This window comes from Benincasa hispida, chromosome 12 (genome assembly GCF_027475165.1).
Source record: "Benincasa hispida cultivar pf3 chromosome 12, pf3_genome.v1.1, whole genome shotgun sequence".
NCBI classification, from domain to species: Eukaryota; Viridiplantae; Streptophyta; class Magnoliopsida; order Cucurbitales; family Cucurbitaceae; genus Benincasa; species Benincasa hispida.
The window spans coordinates 36,570,908-36,592,818 of NC_143489.1; the positions used below are offsets into that span (position 1 = coordinate 36,570,908).

Below are 21,911 nucleotides of genomic sequence, written 5' to 3' on the forward strand. Positions count from 1 at the left end.
ACCAATAAAGACAGTAGGGACAGCTGGTGGAGCAAACTTGGATCGACCATGAAACAAAGTAGAAGCAAAACATAGGCACCCAAAAGTTCTAATAAGAGAATAATCAGCCAAAGTACCCTGCAACAACTCATAAGGTGTTTTCCAACCCAGAATAGGTGAAGATGTTCTATTAATAAGATATACTGCAGTCAAAACACATTCATTCCAAAATTTGAGAGGGACTCTGGATTGAAAGAACAATGCTCTGGAAACATTTAACAAATGTTGATGCTTACGTTTAACTACAGAATTCTGTTCTGGTCTGCCCACACAAGAATATTGATGTAAAACCCTTTTTTGTAAGAAAAACTCAACAAAGGAAAGTTCAGGAGCATTATCAGAACGAAACACTTTGATTCTTTTATCATACTGAGTCTCAACATAAGAAAAGAACTGAGGTATAATCTTCAAAACATCAGACTTGGATTTTAACATGAATATCCAAGTAAAACGACTGTGATCATCTACTATAGTAAGAAAAAATTTATGTTCAGCATGAGTAGGTGTAGAAAAAGAACCCCAAATATAAGCATGAATCAAGTCAAAAACAACAGATGATCTATTATTATGCGATTCAAAAGACAATTTCTTTTGTTTTGCTAAAGAACAAATGTCACAAGGGAATGTGCTATGCAAAGAAACAGAATCAAGATGTAAAACATGTTTCAAAGTAGATAATCGAGATAGGGATGAATGTCCAAGCCTAGCATACCATAAGGAAGAATTATTTAAAGAAGCAGCAGTAATAACATAAGAAGGTACTGTACTGATGTGAGGTTGCTCAACAACATACAAACCATCACGCAACCTACCCTTGCCAATCGTCTTCAAAGTGGACTTTTCCTGAATATCACAAGAATCAGTGGAGAAATGGATAAAGACATTACCATCAGATGTTAAAGTACTGATAGAAAGTAATTTGTATTGAAATTTTGGAACATATAGAACATGATGAAAATGCAGTGACCCAAAAGTGTGACGGTGCCAATAAAAGAGACTGAAATTCTTGTGTTATCAGGCAGAACAACAGTAGTACTAATCGGTAGGAGCTCGTGAAATAAATGCCTTTGGAAACATATATGTGTAGAAGCCCCATAATTAATGATCCATTCATGATTAGAGAGAATTTGAGAACAATTACCTGCTACATATGTGACTGAATCAGTTTCGCCCTTGGCCATATTAAGCTTGGATTGCAGCATAGTGAGGAGTTGCTGAAGAGTGTCATTGGTAATCATATTCCCAAATGGAGCAGGGGATGAGGAAGAGGCAGAATCAATAGGATTAGCAGATGAATTGGAGGAAGGATGTTGCTTATGAACCTAATTTGAGCGTCCTTTATGCTTATAGCCTGGTGGATATCCATGGAACTTGTAGCATTTATCAGCAGTATGATCGGTGATGTTGCAATAGGTGCAAACAGGGCGACTTTTAGTCTGCTTCGAAGAGGGTTGGTGATGACTCTGTTGCAAAGGGTTATCATTCTTCTGCACAGCCAATGTAACGGCAGAAGAAGGGGGATTAGCAAGGGATTGATATTGTTCTTATTGAACAACAAATGAAAAAGCCTTATTAATAGGTGGAGACAGATCCATGAGAAGAAGCTGAGAACGAGTATGGTTGAAGCTGTCGTTTAGCCCCATCAGAAAACAGAGAAGATACTCGAATTGAAGAAAATTTTCCATGGATTTGATGTCGCTGCAGGTACACTGCCCACACGTACAACCAGGGCAATAGAAAACATACTCATCCCAGAAACTTTCATTTTAGTAAAATACACAGTGACAGAGTCTTGATCTTGCTTGAGGCTGGATAACTCGCGTTTGAGATGAAAAATGCGAGGTCCGTTGCGTCTTTGGAAGCGATCTTGAAGGTCAAGCAAGATTACTCAAGCCGATTCGGTGAAGAGAATACTTGAAGAAATACTCTTAGAAACAGAGTTGAGAATCCAAACAACAACAACATTATTGTTGCGAATCCATAAGGGAAGAAGATCACCTGTGGGTCGGGGGAGAGAACCATCAATGAAACCAAGTTTGTTTCGGATGGAAAGGGCAAGAATCATCGATCTGCTCCAAGAAACGTAGTTGTCGTCGGTGAGAAGTTCGGAAACAAGAACAAGATTGGAAGTGTCACTGTGATGAAGAACGTAGGGAGTATACTGATCTGGATGAGAAAAAGGAAGCCCAGTAGTCGAAAAATCGGCTGAGGAAGATGGATCGGCCGGAGGACGAAGAGGTGTCTCGGGAAAAACCATTTTGACTTCACGAGGGAAGGGGAAAGGGAAAAAAAATTTAGGAATTTGGGGAATTTTCTCTCTATGATACCATATTGGAAGTGGAAAAGCCAAAAGTAAATAATACTTTTCTCTCTCGTTTATTTAATGACAGTAAAGATACATTATATAGATGTACAATAAAGGAAAAAAAAGGAGTAGTTACCTACCAATGAAGATATTAACAAAAATAACAAAAAATAACAAAAACTTGTTACAACTAATAACAATTAACAAAAAATAGTAAAAACTTACAACTAATAACAACTAATAGGTTATAAGAATCTAATTCACCCATGATTTCGAACTTCTTCTACAAAGAAATCATAACCTTGATTTTCTTTGTTTTGCAAAGATCTCAATTTTTGTAAGGTAGATCACTCGAAATCACATTTGACCCTCACATGACACCAACAATTGAATTATAGAAAAAAAGTCAAAAGTTTAAGTTCCTAATCTTAAGCAAGATCAAATCCGATCCTATTTTACTGGATCTTATTTTGTATAATTTCATATTATCTTGATTTTCAACTTTATTTCACAAGGCCAAAATTCATTCCTATATATATATATATATATATATATATATATATAACTTTTTGAAAAACAATTTTTTTCTCAACAATTCAATCCTTAGTTTTTTTAATTAAATAATTTTAAAAGTTGAGCTCCTATTATTCGTCGAATTGGATATATGGTTAAGGAATCAGATGCTAATATTAAAAGTGAACATCCTTTTCAATTTGTATAATGAATGAGATGCTTTCTTGAGTGGTTTTTTCAAGCCTAAAAAAAGTTTATTGATTCATCATAGTAGATCTTATTTTTTGTTTTTTTTTAAAAATTAAATACATGATTTAATCTCAATAATTTTTCATATTGTTTAAAAAATTATAATTTAATCTTTATGGCTTAACAATTTTTTTTCTAATTCAATCTCTTACTTGTGGTCAATATTAAAATTAGTTGTTGGATAAACTTATATGACATAAATGTTTAGTTAAATGGCAAAACTTTGAGAAGAGTTTCCAAGAGAAGGAAATCAAAATGGTATTCTCTTACGGACATTCGGGGTGCTGAGTTGGTTGTAGTTCGTGAATTATAATAGTTTGTGTTTTTATTGCAAATTATTTTACTTTAGGTAAGAAATAGTAAACATTATAACAAAGAGTGGGAGAGAGAATTAGTAGGAAATAATATATATTGTAACAAAGAAAGATCTGAAATAATAATATTGTAGTTAATTATAGATTATAATAATTGAAAACATCAACTATTATAATTGGAACCCAAAATATGAAGTGGACTATAATAACCCACTCCACCCACTTGAAGTTAGAGACCAAACAACCCCTTGATAACAAATTTTCCCTTTAAAAATTTTGTCGATTCATAGTATTATGTCGTGCAAGTTTGTCATTATCAATTTCAACATTGACTTGGATTGAGTTGAGTTGGATTTCTAACCCAATTTATTGTTTACCTGATAGCACCCAAAATGTGTTATCCTAATGCCTCTAATTTAGCTCATTTATGATGTTTAATGTATTAATATGATTATATTTGTAGGATCTCGAGTAATTCATTCATTTTAGAGTGTTACGAGGTAGTTAAAGTTAATTTGGAGCAATTAGAAGCTAAAAAGAGCAACTAGACTTCAAATAAGTGAAAAAAAGCAAAATGTTCCTAAGAAGGCTGGTGCAATTGATAAGCGCCCGCGATGCTTGTTGGATGCAAAGCTAAAGGTCCTTCTAGGATCCTTGCAAACACTCACAAAGAAAGAAAACTTAGATCAAACTTAGAATCTTTGATGGTCACTCTTGAAGGAACTCATATCTAAGAGTTCCATGAGCGCGCTCGGATCGCTCCAATCTCACAGTGACCGAAATACATCAATATATATTCAACACATACAGTTATGCAAACAAATCTTAATTAACGGCATGCGAACATGTTAAATAACAAGGAAAAAGTTCCATACCAGTTGAAAACAGTCTTCACACTCTGGAACTCCAATGCAGCGGAAAACCTCCACGCGATCTACCAACGCCCAACGGAAGCATCGACTGCAGTAGTACGAACAATGCAAACTCACGAACACCGCGGGGACGACACCACTACTAAAGAGCCTGGGTATTCTTGGAGTGAAAACCCAAAGGGTGGGCTTTGGTGAATTTGGTAGAGGAAAGAGGAAACATAAATCGTGTAGGTGATAAAAATTGACACACTATACGATCGTCTAGGGAAAATAACACTAGAAGTGCGGATTTACTGAACGATCGTTTAGACAAAGGTACACGATCATTTAGTAAAATTGACACACTATACGATCGTTTAGAGAAGTTATCCAATCGTGTAGGCGAGAGTGTGTGATCGTTTAGTGCGAGGTGGACGATCGTTTAGGCAGAGAAGCGACTATCGTATATGCTCTCGAGCGATTATATTCTTTCAACAACGCGCGCTTCACGAAATCTTTTGGGCGAATGACAGACTATGAAAAAATGAAAATTATTTTCATTTTAACTCATCGGTTACAATAACCAATGCTGCCCACTAACGCACATCCGAACGTGAAACTTGGCATAATTATCTTATAATTAACCAACTAATTAATTAATAAATATAATCATATTATATTTTTATCCTATAGTTTGATATCATATATCTACTATAGTATTTTCTCCTCTACTTGATATAAATCATATTTATATCTAATTTCCTCCAAAATAATGTATCTCATACATTTAGCCAATTATATCATATATAATTAACTAGTCCAATTATATCATATATAATCGAACTTCCTCTTGTCAATTTGAACATTTCAAATTAACCTAAATGTTGGTTTTCGACTTTATCCAAGCTACCCAGGGGACCTAATAGACCTGTGGCTCGAAGCTCCAACGATACGTGAATAGCTTACTAAACTCTATAACCACAAGATCCACCATCCGTTAGCTGTCAGGCATTCCACTAAAGACTAACAGCTGAACTCTTCTTACCACAGATATATTTCTGTGTCCATCGAATATAACCAATCATGAGTACGATGACCCTTCACAGGTACTCATAAGTACAGCTGAGTCAAATTATCGTTATGCCCCTGTAGTTACATCTCACTCCTTAAGTACCATTGATTCCTCTAATGAACAATACAACATAGTCCAACTATGTGTGAATACCTTTCGGGCCAAGAGAAGGTGTGTGGCACCACATCGTTCAAGCCCCGGAATCAGCCCTTATGGGAGCTATCTATCTACTTACCCTAGCCTCGGGGAAGGAGTAAATTCCATCTTGTGTAGTTTAGTTCCTAGCTCCCAAATCAGACGAATTCCCAAAATGGTAGGTTTGAATTGGCGAACTGCTACCATAGTAAGGATTTCCGTGGAACCTAGATAGCAAACGGGTGGGTTCGCAACCCTCCCACTACGTCGAGGTTCCCTCAACTCTTGAGGTGGAACTGACCTACTGGATGAACTCCCATCAACAACTCTTATTGATGTAGTAGGCTCTTCAACAACTCTTATTGAAGTTTTAGTAGTTTCATTGGAAAGCTCACGTAACACAACTTTACTTCGTGGACTGTGCTCCCTTAGATGATCCCCCTCTAAGAAAGTAACGTTTGTTGAAACAAACACCCAATTTTCCATCGGATCATAAAAACAACCCCCTCGTGTACCTTTGGGGTAGCCTACAAAGAGGCATAACCTCGACTGTGGTTCTAACTTCTTGGGATTAGCCTCAAGCACATGTGCAGGGCAACCCCAAATGCGGAAGTAACATAAACTAACTTTACGCCCGTTCCACAACTCTAGAGGTATTCTTGCAACACTCTTGGAGGGAACACAGTTGAGTATGTATATCGCAGTCTCCACTGCGAAACCCCAAAACGAGTCTGGTAAGGAAGCGTAACTTATCATCGAGCGAACCATGTCTAACAAGGTCCTATTTCTCCTCTCTACTACACCATTCTACTGAGGTGTACCCAGCGCTAAGAGTTAGTAAAAGATTCCATGTTCTATCAAATATTCCTGGAATGCCGAGTCCAAAAACTCTCCACCTCGATCCGATCGAAGTTTTTTAATCCGTCTATGTAATGCGTTTTCAACTTCAACCATGAACTCTTTGAACATTTCAAAGGATTCAGACTTCCGTTGCATAAGATAAACATACCCGTACCTTGAGTAATCATTAGTGAAAGTGATAAAATACTCATAGGCTCATCGGGCTCACACATTCATAGGACCACAAAGGTCAGAATGTACTAACTCAAGAGGCTCCTTGGCTCTATAACCTTTTCCAGTAAAAGGTTGTTTAGTCATCTTACCCTCAAGGCAAGATTCACACACAGGTAAAGAATTTTCTTCTAACTCATTTAGAAGTCCATTATTTACCAATCTCTCAATCCTATTGAGATTGATGTGCTCTAAACGTAGATGACAAAGTTGGACATTTTCCTTTGGAGAAATTCGTCGACGTTTTGATTGAGTTATTGTCCATCAGGAAAGAAAAATGTTTTATTGGTTGATTTTGGAGAAGATTTTTACTCTCGACATCGTGAAACCAATAAATATGACATAAGTCTTACCTTCAACAGAGTTTATCTAAAAAGAGCTCACCAATCTATAGAAGAAACATCTGATTCTTTGTTCCAAAATTTCCTCTTTCCTAAAGCTACATCAAGAAAAGTACATACCTACATTTAGGTCACACATTCTAGCCATCAACAACTTGGTCCTCATCAAAAGAATGCAATTCGTCGAATTTCGCTCTTACGTCGTTCACCACCTTACATAATCAAAGGACCACCCTGTGTTGAAGGAGCAACGTTTCAAATTTATTCAACCTCTCCTAATTGTAAAATTCTGATATGTGCTCCTAGGAATGCAACATGTGATGAGTTGATGAGATCATTGAAGGAGGTGATCCTTGATTCTAAAATGTTTCGTGCTACCGTTGGTTTTCGAGAACGAGATGAGGCACCGGATGACATATTGCCCTTGTGTGACTACAATGAGGACTTGAAGTGTTTCACTTGTCCTGAACTCGATGAGTTCCACAAATACAAGATAATATTGTCTACGTTCATGAGCAGCTTTCGACTACATGATAAAGGCTTGGCTGCTGGACATTTTACCCATATTTTTTTGTTGGATGCATCGGAAGCAATCGAGCCCGAGGTTTTGGTCTTGGTGCCTTTGACTAAGTTTTCCATTGATACTACTAATGTCATAGTTACTGGAAAGACATGGAAACAACCATGTTGGGTTCGCTCGAAGCTATGGATTGAGGATATCGTACTTCAAGAGACTTGCAGACATGATGCCATATAAACGTAATAATCCATCCTTCATTTCTACGAGGAAGATGTTGAAAGTGTGAGGGTAGCTTTGTATGAAAATCAACTACTATAGTGAACATGGGTTGAGGGATTGTTGTCTAGTTAAATGTCAAACTTTTAAATTATCGGTCTCGTTTGGTAATTATTTAGATCTCATTTAATAACTTTTTTTTTTAAATTAAGCTTATTTCCTCAATTGTTTTTCACAGTAGTTTGCATTTTTTAGAGGATTATTATAGATTCAATCCCATTTCAAAACTTATTTTCATAAATATCCAAATTTTTTTATATTTTCATATATAAGATTTAATGATTTTTTTGGACTAAAATAGCTTGAGTGTGGTCGATGGGAGAAAAAAATTTCCATAATTACGAAGCACCCTTAATATAGGAAAGAGAAAATGCATTTATTTGTTGAGATTTTATTCTTTTTGTTTAATTAGAAAGAGAATGTATTTAATGAAATTTTATTTTCTATTTATGTTGGTTTCATGTATCAACTTATTGGTTTATTTGACGAATTCATGTATATACCTTAGAACATTTTGTTAGTATTTGAAAATATCTTAACCAATATGTGAAATAGACCACAATATATAAATTAGAGTTTGACTTCATGCTTGATATAAATCACAGTAAAACTAATCTATGAAATTTATCATGGCATTCACAGTATATATCATAAATTTCATTTACATCACATTATATATATCATATATACCATTTAGATAGTCAAAATCTCGACAAATCAAAGTGTGAATGTGTATTTATCATAATATATGAAATCTAAATAATGATAACAATAATAACTCTCATTTATATCAACTAAACGAATATATACATCACAATATAGATCAAATTTCCTATAAAGCTAAAAAAAATAGAGAAAAAGTGTATATATATATATGAAAATTCTTATAAATAGAAAAATCTAAAAAATATTTACATTTTATTTTAGAAGTTTTTGTTATAAATTGTAAATATTTGTTAATATATTTAAAAATGTCCCATACGAGGGTTTTGATAGAGAAATTGAAGAATATGAAAAGTTGTTGGTATTTGAAAAATATTATAATTTAATATATTTTTACTAAAAAAATACGCCTCATTTAAAACTATTTTTCACTTTCTATTTTAAAAACGTATAATTAATTTATTGTTGGGACTAAATGATAATTTGGTCCTAATTTTATTATAATTTTTTAAGAAAATTAGACATTCTTGTAAATAAGGAAAAACTTAAATATTTTATTGTTGGGATTAAATAAAAATTTAGTCCTAATTTTATCATAATTTTAAAGAAAATTAGACATTCTTGTAAGTAGGTTGGAACTAAATTATAATTTGATCCTAATTTTTTATAAAAATTAGACATTTTTATAAATAAGAAAAAATTTGAATATTAATGAAATATAGGAGAATAAATTCCTTGTTAAAGCTGTAGAAAGCCTTTTTTTTCTCATATACTATTCACACTATTCACTCTCCGTGTCATATCAATCCCATGGAAACGCATAAGGACAATATCGTGGTTACGGTTACCAATTAAAATTTATAGTGTGCGTTCGACACTTATGTTCGAGAGTTGGAAAATTGCAAGGGCCACACAGAAAAAAAAAAAATTCTTTGTGGCGTTCACCACCGCACGCCGCCGCCGCCGCAATAACGACCACCGTTCGTAATTTGAAAGTCGTGGGAGTTACGAGCGAGGGTTTTTTCAGTCTCACTATTTATCAGCTTTCATTCCCTTTGGTGGAGTCAGCAGACCCTTTTTCTCTTCTCCATTTCTGCTCACGCTTTTCTGTTCTCTTTTAGCTTTTTCTTCCTCTCTTCACCTCGGTTTTATCGTTAATGGCGGCTACAGTTTCTCGAAAATTAATAAGAGATGCGTGCTGTAAAGGGGCGATTTCACGTCTTATCCAAGGCGCAAGGCACCGGTCTTCTGCTCCTGAGACCATTCATAAGATCCCTCATACTTCTAAGAAGGTACATACTCTATTTCTGTTTGTTTATTTGTTTTTTGGTATGTGCATTTGATCTTTTCCCATGAAGTTTGACGATTGCTGTTTGATTAATGGGCGTTGAATTTTTTTGTGGTCACTTGCTTCAGTTGAGTTTAGAAACAAGATTACTGACCAAGAAGGTTCCATTTGTACTCTCTTAGGCCCGGCTTACATAACTGAAATTGGAATCAATGGATGAGAATAGAAATTTATGGTTCCACTTCATTCCCTTTCACGGTGTTTACCAAAACCAGGAATGACAATAAAATGTGGGACTCACTCCAAATTTGTAATCTCTTCGTCGTTCCTCTAACTCATCTTTATCCTATGATATTTGGCGCCAAGAGAATTCATAGAATATTAAATTCTAGATTGATGACCACCATGGACTGAACCCATTTCTTCTTAGTTCTTTATCAAGTCCATGACCCCGTTTTGGTCATAGGCTAACCCATGACGATGACTCATATTTACTTTTCTTCGTATTTTTAAGTTTGAGTCTTTAAGATATTGAGTTCCGAAGCCAAAATGATGCCAATTGGACGAACAAGAATGTGAGTACTAATAAAAAAGTCGACTAACAGAGAGCGAGAGCAAAAGGGAACGTATTGGGAAGAGGAAGAGGGAAAAATACTCACAATAATGAAAGTCATTGAAGACCAAAGGGAGACATGATAACGAACAAGGGATCACAACTCCCTAGATTCCCTCTCCAAACCCCTAAACACCCTTCTTTCCCCCCATTCCACCAAACCCAAAGTACCGCACACACTCATGTAAGACTAAACCATCGAGAGCTGTAGGAAAAAGAGGAAGCTAGAGAGAGAGTGATAGTGAAAATGTAGCTCGAGCTAGAGCGAGACCTAGAGGAAGAATAAAAAAAAATAGGTAGCCAACAACGGGAAAAAGGAAGAATAAGCCACTCCGAGAGCCAGTTTGTAATTGTTGAATTTGAGTTTGTTAAAAAAATACAGTGGAAATCCCTGAACAGTTATGGAAGAGAAGAATGCCAAATAGAAGCCTTTAGCTTATCCGTATCAAAACAAACTGTCCAAAGCCTTTGCTTGCTGGAAACAACTCTTTGATTACGTTGCCACCAAATTTCTGAAATGATAGCTTTAGCCGCATTAATCCATAATAACAAAGGTCTTGAAGGGATACAAAGAACAATGAGCAAATGAGACGTGTTGTGCTTCTAACATCTTATTTTCTTTTTTCGAAGAAGAAATAGTTTCATAGATTGATGAAATAAAGGAGTAAGACTCCAAACACCTTTTGGTGAATTACAACAAAGATCCTTAATTGGAAATTAGAAAAGACATGCTTTGATGAACAAAAGGGTGTTTTGTTTTACACCAAAAGAAAGCGGTAGATAAAACCCTGTCCATAAAACAATCAAAAGAGGAGGAAGTATCCTTTAAAAGGTGGCCATTTCTTTCACTCCTAAGCAGGCAGGAAAAAGCATGAACGATAGCCAACCATAAAACTTGTTTAGGACAACCAAAAGGATGACCAACCAAAACTGAAGCCAAAATGTCGAAAACGTTGTTAGGAATGTTAATGACCAGCCAAAGCCTCCAAAATAATTATCCAAAAAGGGGATGCAAAGTGGCAGACAATGTACTTTTGGTTTTGTTATTTGAACAAGACATTGCATTGTGATCATTTGTCATTTGGATATTTTGTGTCTCCTAGATAATTTGATATGCCTCTTATGAAATTCATCTAAATTCTAACTGTAAGCAACAGAGGCATTTCTTTGGTCAACTTAATTTTCAAATACACAGATTATCTATTACTCTAGCTTTCTTCGGGTTCATTATTTTTTTTTTTGTTAAACCAATGAGTTGTATTATATAAATTCCACCCCTCCAGAATGATCTCTCTCTCTCTCTCTCTCTCTCTCTCTCTCTCTGCTGGTACTCATGGCTCTGCTTGGACTGCGCCAGTTTGCTTGTCACTGGTAGATCCTTCTCTTATCTATCTGTAAATAAGCATACCTATTTAGGAGTTCATTGGTCCTTGTATCATTTTCTCTCTGTCACAAATGATGTCATTATTAAAGAAAACGAATGAATGATAATGGAAGCAGTGCCTATTTTGATTATTTTTTACTCATAAATGTTGTTTCTTGTTCTACATAGCATAGATAACTTCTCCAAAGATAATACCTGTAGCCTGACTATATGCGTTTATCTTCTATTGTAGGGGAGATTATTAACCGGAGCCACCATAGGCCTAGTGATAGCTGGAGGAGCTTATGTGAGTACTGCAGATGAAGCAACTTTCGGGTACCACATTTGGATCTTTGTGTGATTTGTCCCTACTTATTGGAATTGGATCCCATTCATCATGGTGACCTATTTAGATCTGTGTGATGTTGTTAGGTATCCAAACACAAAAGTTATATGTAAACAGCAAGTATAACTATGTTGTAATATCAATGAAAATTTTACAATATAAACAAACATAAACAAGTTATTTCAAGTACTTGCACCCTCTGAAGTCCTAATTCACTCATCAAATGCTCAATGCCCTCTTTCCTCACTCTATTTATAACTAAACTTCATAACCACCTCCCTAACTAATTACTAATATACCCCAGCCACAAAATACCACCATGCACGTCCTACTATCTCACTAACTAACTGACAGTGGATAATTTCCCACATTTACCCCTCCTAGATTAAGTTTTCACAAGGAGAGGCCTCACACTGAACTAATCGAAATTATATTATGCATTACAGCTGCTAAACTTCATTGTATAGCATTATTTTCACTGGCAAATGAGAAAAAGTAGAATGGAGAGGGATGAAAAAGCAAGGAAGCACCACTATGATCCTGGCTGGAGCAGTTTTGTTGTGATAACCTTGTGAAATCTCGTGTTTTGTTTCCTTTAGTTTTCTTTCAAATTTTAATTGAGAAAAAACATAATGGTCCATGCTTGTTGTTGGCTTTAGGTTAGAATTCACTTTGTAAATTGTCAGCTTTGAATTTTGAGTGTAGGGTTGCTTTCTTGCAAGGGTATATTCATGCTTTGAGCAGATAAAACTCCAAGACTTGTGATCATATTAGTATGGAGGAAAAGCCAACCCTTCTACAGTTTAAAAAGAACATCTCTTATGCTTTATTTTCAATAGTTGCAAGTTTCGATATATTCTGCAGCTGCTATCCTTTATGTGATGCATTTAGAAATTAAAATAAGTACAGGAGCTACTTGATGCCTGGGCTACTGTTTCTCGTTATGTTCAATTGGTGAATAAAACATTAGAAAATCTCTTATTTTCAGCACCGACTATTACAAACTGGTATTTATCAAGAAATATTGGCTGTGATTTTGTGTTTATGTCTGGACTTTCCCTAATGAAGTCCAAGGGGACGAAGCGTGCTCAGGATTATTCAAAAGGGTCTTGATGTGATAGGATCGTTTGGATTGTTACAACCTATGGACATTTTATCCTGTTTGGGTGTGGACTTTCTTGATTGCTGAGTTCTATCATTTTGCAAGTCCCCCGGAAGAATCTAAATGAAGGGTCGGTTTCCACTTTCCATTTGTTTGCTGCCTTCAATCTAAGCATGATGTTTGAATGCTACTACGCATCCTTAACAAGAATCTCCTGTAAGATATGTCCCCTGAATGAAGAAGTTGTGGAGGCTCAATAGGATTGTAGTTTTGAAGGTCATGTGTAAAATTTTCTTCTTGTATTGAAATGCAGTAAGTAAATGACAAAGAGGTCCCAAGAAGAGGCTAACAAAACTGCAGAGAACTTCATGTACGACAAGTCATTATGAATTTATGCGACATTGTTTTTCAAATATGTGGCACTCTGATGTTGGCCCGTTGCAGAAATGTGGTGGAAAAGCTATAACAGTTTCTATGCCTTTTGTGTATCTTGAAGATATCTTTTGGCTTCTAAAAGTGGGGGCAGAATTTAAACGTAGATTGCCTAAAATCAAATTTAAACATATGATATGTTACTGTATTCCCTAGTGTTGTCTTATGGTAGTGGAAACACTTTTTTCACTTGTGCAATTTGTATTCTATGTTATTCTTTCATTTATCTATTGTTACCAACTTGAACATGTTATTGAAGTCTTAAATTTGATTACATATTTTGGTATCTTGCAGGGGTTGGCTATTCTCTGCTACGAAACTGGTGAACCCCTTTTTTGCCCTTCTTGACCCTGAGGTTGCTCATAGGCTAGGTGTCTCAGCAGCAGCTCGTGGTTGGGTTCCAAGGGAAAAGAGGCCTGACCCACCAATTTTAGGTCTTGAAGTTTGGGGAAGGAACTTTTCAAATCCTATAGGTCTTGCTGCAGGTTTTGATAAACATGCTGAGGCTGTTGATGGACTTCTTGGATTAGGCTTTGGCTTTATGGAGGTTGGTTCTGTGACACCCATTCCACAAGATGGCAATCCAAAGCCTCGTGTTTTCCGGTTGCGCGGGGAAGGGTAGGAAATGGATTTCATTTGCTGTCATGTCACATGTAAAAAGTCTTGCTTTGAAAACAAGATTTTCCCCCTTTTTCTGTGCACTAATTACAATGTCATTATGTTCAAATACTTATATTTCATTTCATTAAATAGACAGACATTCAAATAGCATAGTTTTTCATTTGTGGAGATGCATGCTGCTGTGAGCATGGGTCTATCTTCGATAGCCCATTTATATTTCTTTGAATTGATTAGATATATATACTTTTTCATTTGGGCAGAGCTATCATTAATAGATATGGCTTCAATAGTGAAGGAATTGTTGTAGTTGCAAAGAGGTTAGGTGCCCAGCATGGAAAAAGAAAGCTAGATGAAACTTCGAGCACTACACCTTCCTCCAGTGATGACGTCAAACAGGGTGGTAAAGCTGGTCCTGGAATTCTTGGAGTCAATCTCGGAAAGAACAAGAATAGTGAAGATGCTGCTGCAGACTATGTGCAAGGCGTTCATACATTATCACAGTATGCTGACTACTTGGTATTCTTTTCTGCTTCTATCATGTTTTATCTAGTTTATCAATGTTTATTCTATAATGTTCAGAAAAACATGAAATTAATTGTTTTACATGGAAGTAACATATTAGACATGGTTTCCATCTCAAAACTAATTTGCAACGAGTGGAATAGCCCACGTATCTTATAGACATTGTGATGTCCTTTGATTTTTTGAATGTGAGATCCTCAACATGTCCTCTAAAGATGGTACCTCTTTGGGTTCAAGACAGAATGTCCATTTGGGCTTTATGAGCTCTTATACCATATTAGATAAACATGTAGTTATATCTCAAAACTAATTGGCAATGAAAGGAGTAACCTGGGTATCTTACAAACATTTTGAGGTTCCTTAATTTTTTTCAATGTGGGTTCTTCAACATAACTAAATAACAGATATTTAAAATTGCTTTTTTCATCTGAAACTGTTTTCAATGGTGTTATGTTCATTTTCATTTTATCCCTACCCTTTCAAGTCTTAAATTGAGAGCGAGGTCATAGTTCCTTTTCTTCTTGGGAGTTGTGCTTATTGACTAACAGGAAAATAAAGGGAACAACTATTTTTGTAAACAACTTCCTTTTCTTGATCTTGATTCACTGAGAAATTCATGACCTATAGATGCTTGGGTTCTCCCCTTATTCATTTATTCAATGAAAGGTTTCTTCTGGGTAAAAAAAGAAAAAAAAAAAAAAAAAAGGAAATTCATGACCTATCATCTTAGTGAACAAGAGAGAACAAGATTCATACCAGTATTGTATATTTACTTAGATGAGTGAGAGACTAGAGCATTAGGTAAATGGACCCAACAAAATCCTTGTATGGCCTCTTCGATAAAGAAAAATATGACAACAGCGGTTTGAATGTATACACAAACATATATGTCATATATTTACTTAGGTGAGTAGGAAACTAGAGCATTAGGTACCATATGAGCAGGCCCAACAAAATCCTTGTATGGCCTCTTCGATAAAGAAAAATATGGCAACAGTGTTTTGAAAGCATATGACAGTTTACATACAATCTTTACTATTAGATAGTTCTCATAAATCCAATGGTAAAGATTTATAAGTGAACTTTGATAGGAGCTTCTCTTGAAGCTATACGTTTATCTAGTTGGCATTGGAGCTGGAGATGACTATCTATCTTGATTCTTTTATCTGTATTCTGTGCTTGGGATGATATTTGTTTGGATGATAAAAGTAATGGGAAGTAAACAAGCATTTTTGGCAGCTAATTTGCTTTGATTTCTGAAATACTTTGATGGATTTTTTAATGAAGATTGTCTTCTTTAGGGTGCATGACTATCTATTAGTTGTGCGAATTTCTATGTTCGAATGTGGGAAACAAAAGGAAGGTAGGTGTTCTTTTATAGTACTATGATTTTTGCAAAGGAGTGATGTGGTTTTTGGTAACGATAACTCATATAGCCATCGGATTAGTAATTTAGAATTTGGTGGAACAGTATGTGCTCGGGACATGTGTCAATTCCCCTATAGAACCATTTGAAAGTTTTTTGTCCATCTTTTTATTATAAAAAAATATATGTTGAAGTTAAAAAATATAATTTAAATTAAATACTACAGAACTGCCAGGCTTATGATTATTATTGGAAAATCCATGACATGAAGTTTCTAATGGTCGAACATTATTATAATTGTATGTATCTTCTTCAGCTAGTCTATTCAATGTTTTCTTATAATTCTTAATCCCAAAGGAAATTCTTTATCTAAATCCAGTTTTAAGCAATTGTTACATTTTCCTCAATCCCAAATTCCTGGACCTCTTTACAGGTGATTAATGTTTCATCTCCCAATACCCCTGGTTTACGTGCGCTTCAAGGTAGGAAGCAATTAAAGGACCTTATTCGTAAGGTATAAAGCAATTGCTTCAACATATTGGTTAAGTTTGTTGAGAGTTATTGTCATGGTATCTTTTACTTTTCATCTAGGTTCAAGAAGCTCGGGATGAAATGCAATGGGGGGAGGAGGGTCCTCCTCCACTGCTTGTAAAAATTGCCCCCGACTTGTCTAAAGAAGACCTTGAAGATATAGCAGCTGTATGTGAATGCTGATTTTGTCTCTTCATATGTATGTTCTTAATCTTCATTTCTTACATAGTTTTGTTAAGTGTTACTTTCTTTCTGTGTAGGTTGCTCTAGCCCTCCGTTTGGATGGATTGGTATATTTTCTCTCTACATCATGCTATGCTAAATTTGCCATGTTACGTCCTACCAGTTGCAGTTTTTTTTGCTTAGTTAATTAACTTGAGCGTCATCTTATTTTTGTCTGTATTTGGTTTCAGATTATAACTAATACAACTGTTTCAAGACCAGAGCCTGTTGATAAAAATCCATTGGCTGCTGAAGCAGGTGGACTAAGTGGGAAGCCTCTCTTCAATCTATCCACCAATATCTTGAAGGAGATGTATATTTTGACCAGGGTATGTTGGCAAATCTCATGAAATATGAACATTTTAGTTAATTGGACGGCCTATTTAGTTAAATAATATGAAAATCGTAGTAATAATGGCTATTTCAACTTCAAGTTTTAGACACTCTGTTGGACATCATCAACTCAGTCATTTACTTTGCATTTCACATGCTTATAGTATGTTAGGCATCTAACTCTAATACCCTGTAGAAATCAAACAAAACAACAAGCAAACAGCTAAATAACACAGTATGGATGGAAATATCCCAGTAACAATGTTATATTGAGAGTTCTTCAATATACAGTGAGAATTATGAATCTGAGAAAGCTACTAAGCTCTTCTTCCTTAGAGAGAGAATAATCAACCCTTGCAATAATAATCAACCCTTCGATTGGAAACAATAGAAAGGTCTGCCACCTCCAAAGACTCACAATCAGTCAGAGGATAACGAAAGCCCAAAGAAGGCGGGGGAAAGGTATGGAAGGCATCGACACTGAGGAAACCACATGTAACTTCTTAGACAAATGATACAACTGCTTATACAACTCACAAAGAGGCTTGTCATCTACCCACCTATCATCCCAAAGGTAAGTATCAGACCCATCCCTGACTGAGCTCTTAACAAACTAGGAAAACAAAAGGAAGCCTGAGGCAATAGCGGTTTAGAGATTTTTACTATAGGCTATAACCTTCCAATCCTAGAGTCAGTGTTGTGTTTATGATGTTGTGATGGATGATATTTTCCATAAAGGCAGGAAATAGATTTTCATTTAACAAATCTCTCGGTACTTTGAAATTGACATACTTGTGTTTCTTTTTAGGGAAAGATTCCCTTAATTGGCTGTGGTGGCATCAGCAGGTATGTTTAATGGGATCTCTCTGCTATAGTAGCCACTTATTTTATATGATCTTAAAGGTAATGAAATTATCACCTACCAGAAATCAAACTTAATGATCATACTTATGTGTACAGTGGTGAGGATGCTTACAAGAAAATACGAGCTGGAGCAACTCTTGTTCAGCTTTATACAGCCTTTGCCTATGGTGGGCCTGCCTTGATTCCTCAGATAAAGGTATCTTATGCATACATCCGCACTTAGAAAATTTTGGAAGGACTGGATAACATAAAAATTCATGTCTGTACGCGATGAGACATGGTAATTCAACTTATTTCTACTTTTGTTGAAGATCAAAATTTAATAACTTCTTGAAATATTTATTATGGCTCGTACTGCCTCAACCTTATGCTTCACCTCTTTAAAGAAAAGAAGCCTCAATGCCGTATTTAGCCAACATTGTCCTTATGATGTTTTTCATTGCTTGGTTCGGTGGCTTTCGCTATCCAAGATATCAAAAATGGAAAAAAGACGAAGCTGTATATGATGATGATTGCCACTTTTTTCCTTTTTTGTAGAGGGAACTTGCTGAATGCTTAGAAAGAGATGGTTTCAAGTCTATCCAAGAAGCAGTTGGTGCAGACTTTAGATAACAGCTTGTGCATTTTGTTAGTGAGCTGAAGATGAAGGGTCATTCAAAAGGTTTTCCTTGCGGCCTTCTTTGCTTATAATTTCTTAAAATTAGGGCTCATGTCCCTTCAAGGTTTCTTATTTCTGGTGGGGTTTGATTTGGGTATGGAGAGGCCAAAGCTGTTTTCGATTTTCAAATTGCTGTTGCTTTCTCTCAATGGGAGAGAATTGTAAGGGATAATTGTTTAAACCTTTCTTTTCAGTTATTATGGTGAGAGGTTCGAACATTTTGTTTGCCAGGGATGTGTTAATTCATTTGGTCGATTAATTTCCATACAATAATTTAAAAATGACAATGATTTAGTTATTTTTATTAAAAAATATTTATTACTTTCCATGACAACAATTTAGAAATAACAATGATTTAGTTATTTTTATTAAAAAAATACTTTTTATTAATAAAGTAACCAAGCTTTAAAATTAAGTTTTATAACAAATTTAATTTGCTTATAGATTTCTAATTTATCTCTTTTTAAGTAAAAAATTTATCTTTTGATAACAAAGTAGTTGAAATTTAAAATATACTAACACATTTATAACAAAGACAGTTTTGCTTTAAAGTCTTAATTTATTTCTTTTTTTCTTGTAGTCATGAAATGCATTTTACTTTTGAGGTTGGTATTTGGTAATATTTTGAATTCATCATTTTTTTGGTGGGAAAATGAAGAAGAGATTAGGAAAGTGAAGGGAAAAGAGGGAAGATAGGAGGAAAGAAAAAAATTGCCGATATCTTTTGGTGGGTGTGATGGTAGGTGTGCAATGGACGGTGAAGAGAATTTGATGACCCATAAGTAGCATGATTGATGCAATACTTCAACCTTTAGAGCTTTGATGAAGGAGTCAATTTCATGAGCCAATTTCTTGTTTTTGAGTGTGTGAAAATGAGTAAGAAGAGGAGAGAGAGTAAGAAGAAAGAGAGGAAAAATAAAAATAAAACCCTAGTGATTGGCAATGAGCGGCAGACAATAAAGAACATATGACTATTCATGACGAGCATAATCGACACAATGCTTTAGCGAGGAGAAGATCTTAGAATAAGGGTGTTTGTTTTTTTTATTTGTTTTCATTTTTTGTGACAATAACGAAGGGGAAGAACGAGAAATTTAAGGAGAAATGATGGAAGAAAGGGAAATGACGGGAAAAAAAAGCTGGCAACGGGCAAAGGTCACAAATAGCATGATGTGAATTCAACCATTGAACCATTGCATGTATCTAAAGGACCATTTACATGAAGTAAGGTAAAGAAGATTCAAGATGCATTTACACTGTATCTTAAAAAACTAGCAAATTCACAAGAACTGACAAATAACTTTGAGGCTAAATTTCTATATAATGCTAGTTCAATGAGTTAAGAAGAGAATGACATGAAGATGGCATGGGAAAAGTCCTATAATTTGGAAGATGGCATAGTGGTAAAAAAATGTACGTAGATTTTGTGAAGAAAATATTGTCAAGTGTGCACTGCATAGGAAAATGTGATATCAAACTTTGTCAAACGTGCACATCTACTTTTCCACTTTGAGATATTTAAGATAATTTGAAGACTTTCTACATTTCTAGTTTTTCATTTTGACTTATAATTTAGTATGCAATTAAGTTTCAAGTTCCTAGGTGTTATTTTTCACAATTTGCAATTAATTGTATTTGAATGACTTTTGAGTTTCTTGGTCTATCCACGACCATTTGGCCTATAAAATGACTTCTAATGCTCTTGAAAACTTAGATTATCAATATTAAAAAGCTTGTGCTTATTCAACCCTTTGGTGTTGTCTTTTCTTTCAAATCTTGCTTTAAATTTGATGTTAAATCAATTCACTAGATTAGTCTTGATCAAGCTATTCTGGAGTGAGTCGTCTTAGGATCTAAGAGTGACCATCATAGATTCTAAGATCAAGTTAGCTTTCTTTGTGAGTGTTTGCAAGGATCCTAGAAGGACCTCTAGTTTTGCATCCAACAAGCATTGCGGGGCGCTTATCATTTGGCATCAGAGCATTTTGTCATCGTTCATGATCGACTTTAGAGGTGTTATCTTTACTTTATTTCAACTTATTTTCATTTCAATTTTTTTCTCCAAACCAATTACTTACATCTTGTAATATAAGATATACTATAACTTGTCTTAAAATCTTCTTCAAATTTACTCTTGGATCATTAAAAAAAATAGCGAAAAAAGTAAAAAAGTCAGCAACAAAAAAAAAAATGAAGAAGAAAAAGGCAATAGCAACAAGAAAAGAAAAAAAAAAATAAAAAAGCCAAAGCACATAAAAGTTCTTATCATTAATTTTTTTAAAAAAAAAATTCCAGATTTATTTTTGAGTTGCTGATCCTAAGTTTGAGTTACTCTAGTCTTAGTCTGTGATAGCTAATCATTTTGAATTGGTTTTTCATCAAACTTTTAGTGGGATTGCACAAAAAAAAAAAAAAAGTCAACCTTTACATCTATGACCTAGTTCCAAAAGTCTACCTATGAGTGATAAACACGAATGTCCTTGAGTGAAATTGGTGAGAGGTGTATTGTTGGGCTTGGTGTCTTAATTCTCCCAGTGTCTCGTAGTTTGTAATATATACACATTGTTATGAATAAAATAAGAGTTATTTTATCTGGCATTTACTCATATCCATTAAACAAAGCTTCATGGTTATCGTATGTAAACTTAAGCATGTATATGAGATATACAAGTGGATCATGGCTTAAGTGATAACCTAAATAGGTCTGTAGTATAAGGATTAAGAAGGAATACCTGATCTTGGTGACACTACAGATACGACCTGCTTTGTAGAGGTTTGCAAGTGTTGTGAACTACTACAGATGGTAGATCCTGACCATTCATGTGGAGACATGCGAGCAGGGTATCCTATACAAAGAGTTTGTATAAGACCGGACCACGAGATGATTTGTCTTTGTATATAATGTCGTTGATACTGGAGACTTACATCTCACCTAAACGACCATAGGTGACATGATCTCAATTCTGAGTATTTTGGGAACTCCTGTCTTTGAGGGCGGTTCTTTGATTGTGGCCAAATTGCCAACTCAACATGCTTACCTTTTTGGGGACTTGTCTGATTTGGGAGTTGGGAACTCAGTTACAGAAGATGGAATTCACATCTTCCCCGAAACAGGGGTAAGTAGATTGATTGCTCCCTTAAGGGCTGATTCCGGAGCTTGAACATATTGGCCATAGCTTCTCTTTGGAAGAGAGGACTCAGTCATAGTAGGACTATGACTTATATTCATTAGAGGGATTAGTGGTACTAAAGGAGTTAGATGTAACTACAGGGGCATAACAGTTATTGGCCCAGCTGTACT

At 35.2% G+C, this 21,911-nt stretch overlaps 1 protein-coding gene and 2 pseudogenes across 1 annotated transcript; 2 read left to right on the top strand and 1 right to left on the bottom strand.

The window, feature by feature from the left end:
- Positions 1-1,583: 1,583 nt before the first annotated feature.
- LOC150031972 (uncharacterized) lies at positions 1,584-2,296 on the bottom strand (annotated as a pseudogene).
- A 1,738-nt stretch (positions 2,297-4,034) lies between these two features.
- Positions 4,035-7,696, top strand: LOC150031973 (putative RNA helicase SDE3; annotated as a pseudogene).
- A 1,422-nt stretch (positions 7,697-9,118) lies between these two features.
- LOC120067803 (pyrimidine d) lies at positions 9,119-18,840 on the top strand. The gene is made up of 11 exons (XM_039019394.2): positions 9,119-9,641; positions 11,867-11,949; positions 13,788-14,111; positions 14,375-14,630; positions 16,436-16,516; positions 16,594-16,701; positions 16,794-16,823; positions 16,947-17,084; positions 17,897-17,934; positions 18,049-18,148; positions 18,490-18,840. The coding sequence occupies exons 1-11, from the start codon at positions 9,507-9,509 to the stop codon at positions 18,562-18,564; spliced, it is 1,368 nt and encodes a 455-aa protein (XP_038875322.1). The 5' UTR covers positions 9,119-9,506; the 3' UTR covers positions 18,565-18,840.
- Positions 18,841-21,911: the final 3,071 nt, after the last annotated feature.